A 1583-nucleotide genomic window follows, 5' to 3' on the forward strand; every position below is an offset into this window, starting at 1 on the left:
GCAAGCTCTGCACCTTCTTTCCACCCTGCTATGGTCACATCCCAACACAGTTAATGGCTGGTGCATGCAGCCCCCATTCGTTCTTCTCTCAGCGTATTTACAGGCAGCTTTTAAAACCAGAAAGATTTATTAGCATCTTTGCACAGGGTAAAGGTCCCAGAGGGAATGGAGTCTCGTGAAGAGGGCGGGCAGTCGCTGTCCAGGTGGTAACGCAGTCCTTGTCACAAGCCTCCTTGCAGCAAGCAGCCTCTTCAGCCACCAGGCTTGCTCTCTTCAGGTCTCTCTCTGGCCACTGCGCACTGCTGGTAATCCTTGACCTCTGTCTACTCCATGGTGACGAATGTGTTTGAGTTGCCTTGCTGCACCGCCAAGATCAGCTCAATGGAGAGGGATATCTTGAAGGCATTGGTCAGCTTGAGCTTGCAGAAGCGTGTGGAGGGCAGCACCGTTAGCTTGCCTGTAGCCGACGAAGGCACAACAACGGCGGCGGCTGCTGTCATCAGCTCCTGGAGCCAAAGGGCAGTTTTCTGCACGTCGAGGTACGAGCCAGTGCAGAGGGTTTGTAGGAGGCTGGCTTCCTGACAGCTCATCAGCTTGTCCTCAGGGTGGTGGAGGAAGCACAGCATGTCGCCCAGCCGCCGCTGCCTTGTGCACGTGCACTCCAGTTCCACACGCAGGCAGGAGTTCCTCACCAGCATCTCCTGTTCGGTGCCCAGGTCGAGGTGGAAGGAGTGCCCAGGGGGTGGCTTCAGGGGCACAAGTAGGCGATAGAAAAAGTCTTCAGCGACATTCCAGCCTTCTAGGAAGCGGCCCACCCCAACAGCTGGCTGCAGCCGTGGCATGAAGTCATTGCCAGAGAAGATGCGGCAGACAGAGAGAAGGTCGTTCACCAGCTCTTCCACCACCGTGCATGTTCTCTGCCTGTTTGGCAGTGGCCACAATGTGTGCTTGTCCAGAAACCTGTCCATATGTAATGGGTCTTCCCCCTCTTCTTCCTCCTCCTCCTCCTCCTCCTCAAGGCTTCTGGAGCTGCCATGCTTGCTGCTGCTTCCTGGTTCATGGCTGCTCTTCCAGAGCCACCAGCACAGCCAAAAGAGGACCACCAGGCCTCCAGCAAAGGCCCAGAACTGCCACTGGTGCAAGACAGCGAAGAGCGGCTCTCCCCTGGCTCCCTTGGCCACCCCGCTTGGCTCCTGGGGGCTCTGCTCTACCTCTTCAAGCAGCTGAGCCATCTCCTGGCTCACCTGCTCCACAAGCTGGCGCATAGCTGCACCCAGCTCATCACTAACGGAAAATCATGCCTAACAAATTCGGTGGTCTTCTCCAACAGGATTACAGCTTTGGTGGATAGGGGAAGAGCAACTGATGTCATCTGCCTGGACTTGTGCAAAACATTTGACAGTGTCCCACATGACATTTTGTCTCTAAAGTGGAGAGACATGAATTCGATGGATGGGCCACTTGATGGATAAGGAATTGGCTGGATAGTCACACTCAAAGAGTTGTGGTCAATGGCTCAATGTCCAAGTGGAGATCAGTGATGACTGGCATTTCTCAGGGGTCAGTATTGGGACCAATGCTGT

General features: G+C 55.1%; 1 protein-coding gene across 1 annotated transcript; it reads right to left on the reverse strand.

The window, feature by feature from the left end:
- Positions 1 to 323: 323 nt before the first annotated feature.
- Positions 324 to 1265, reverse strand: LOC142601905 (inositol 1,4,5-trisphosphate receptor-interacting protein-like 1). Its single transcript, XM_075753061.1, has one exon. It carries the CDS (start codon positions 1263 to 1265, stop codon positions 324 to 326), a length of 942 nt encoding a protein of 313 aa, XP_075609176.1.
- Between the last annotated feature and the right edge of the window lie 318 nt (positions 1266 to 1583).

The sequence above is a fragment of the Balearica regulorum genome, chromosome 5 (assembly GCF_011004875.1).
Source record: "Balearica regulorum gibbericeps isolate bBalReg1 chromosome 5, bBalReg1.pri, whole genome shotgun sequence".
Lineage (NCBI taxonomy): Eukaryota > Metazoa > Chordata > Aves > Gruiformes > Gruidae > Balearica > Balearica regulorum.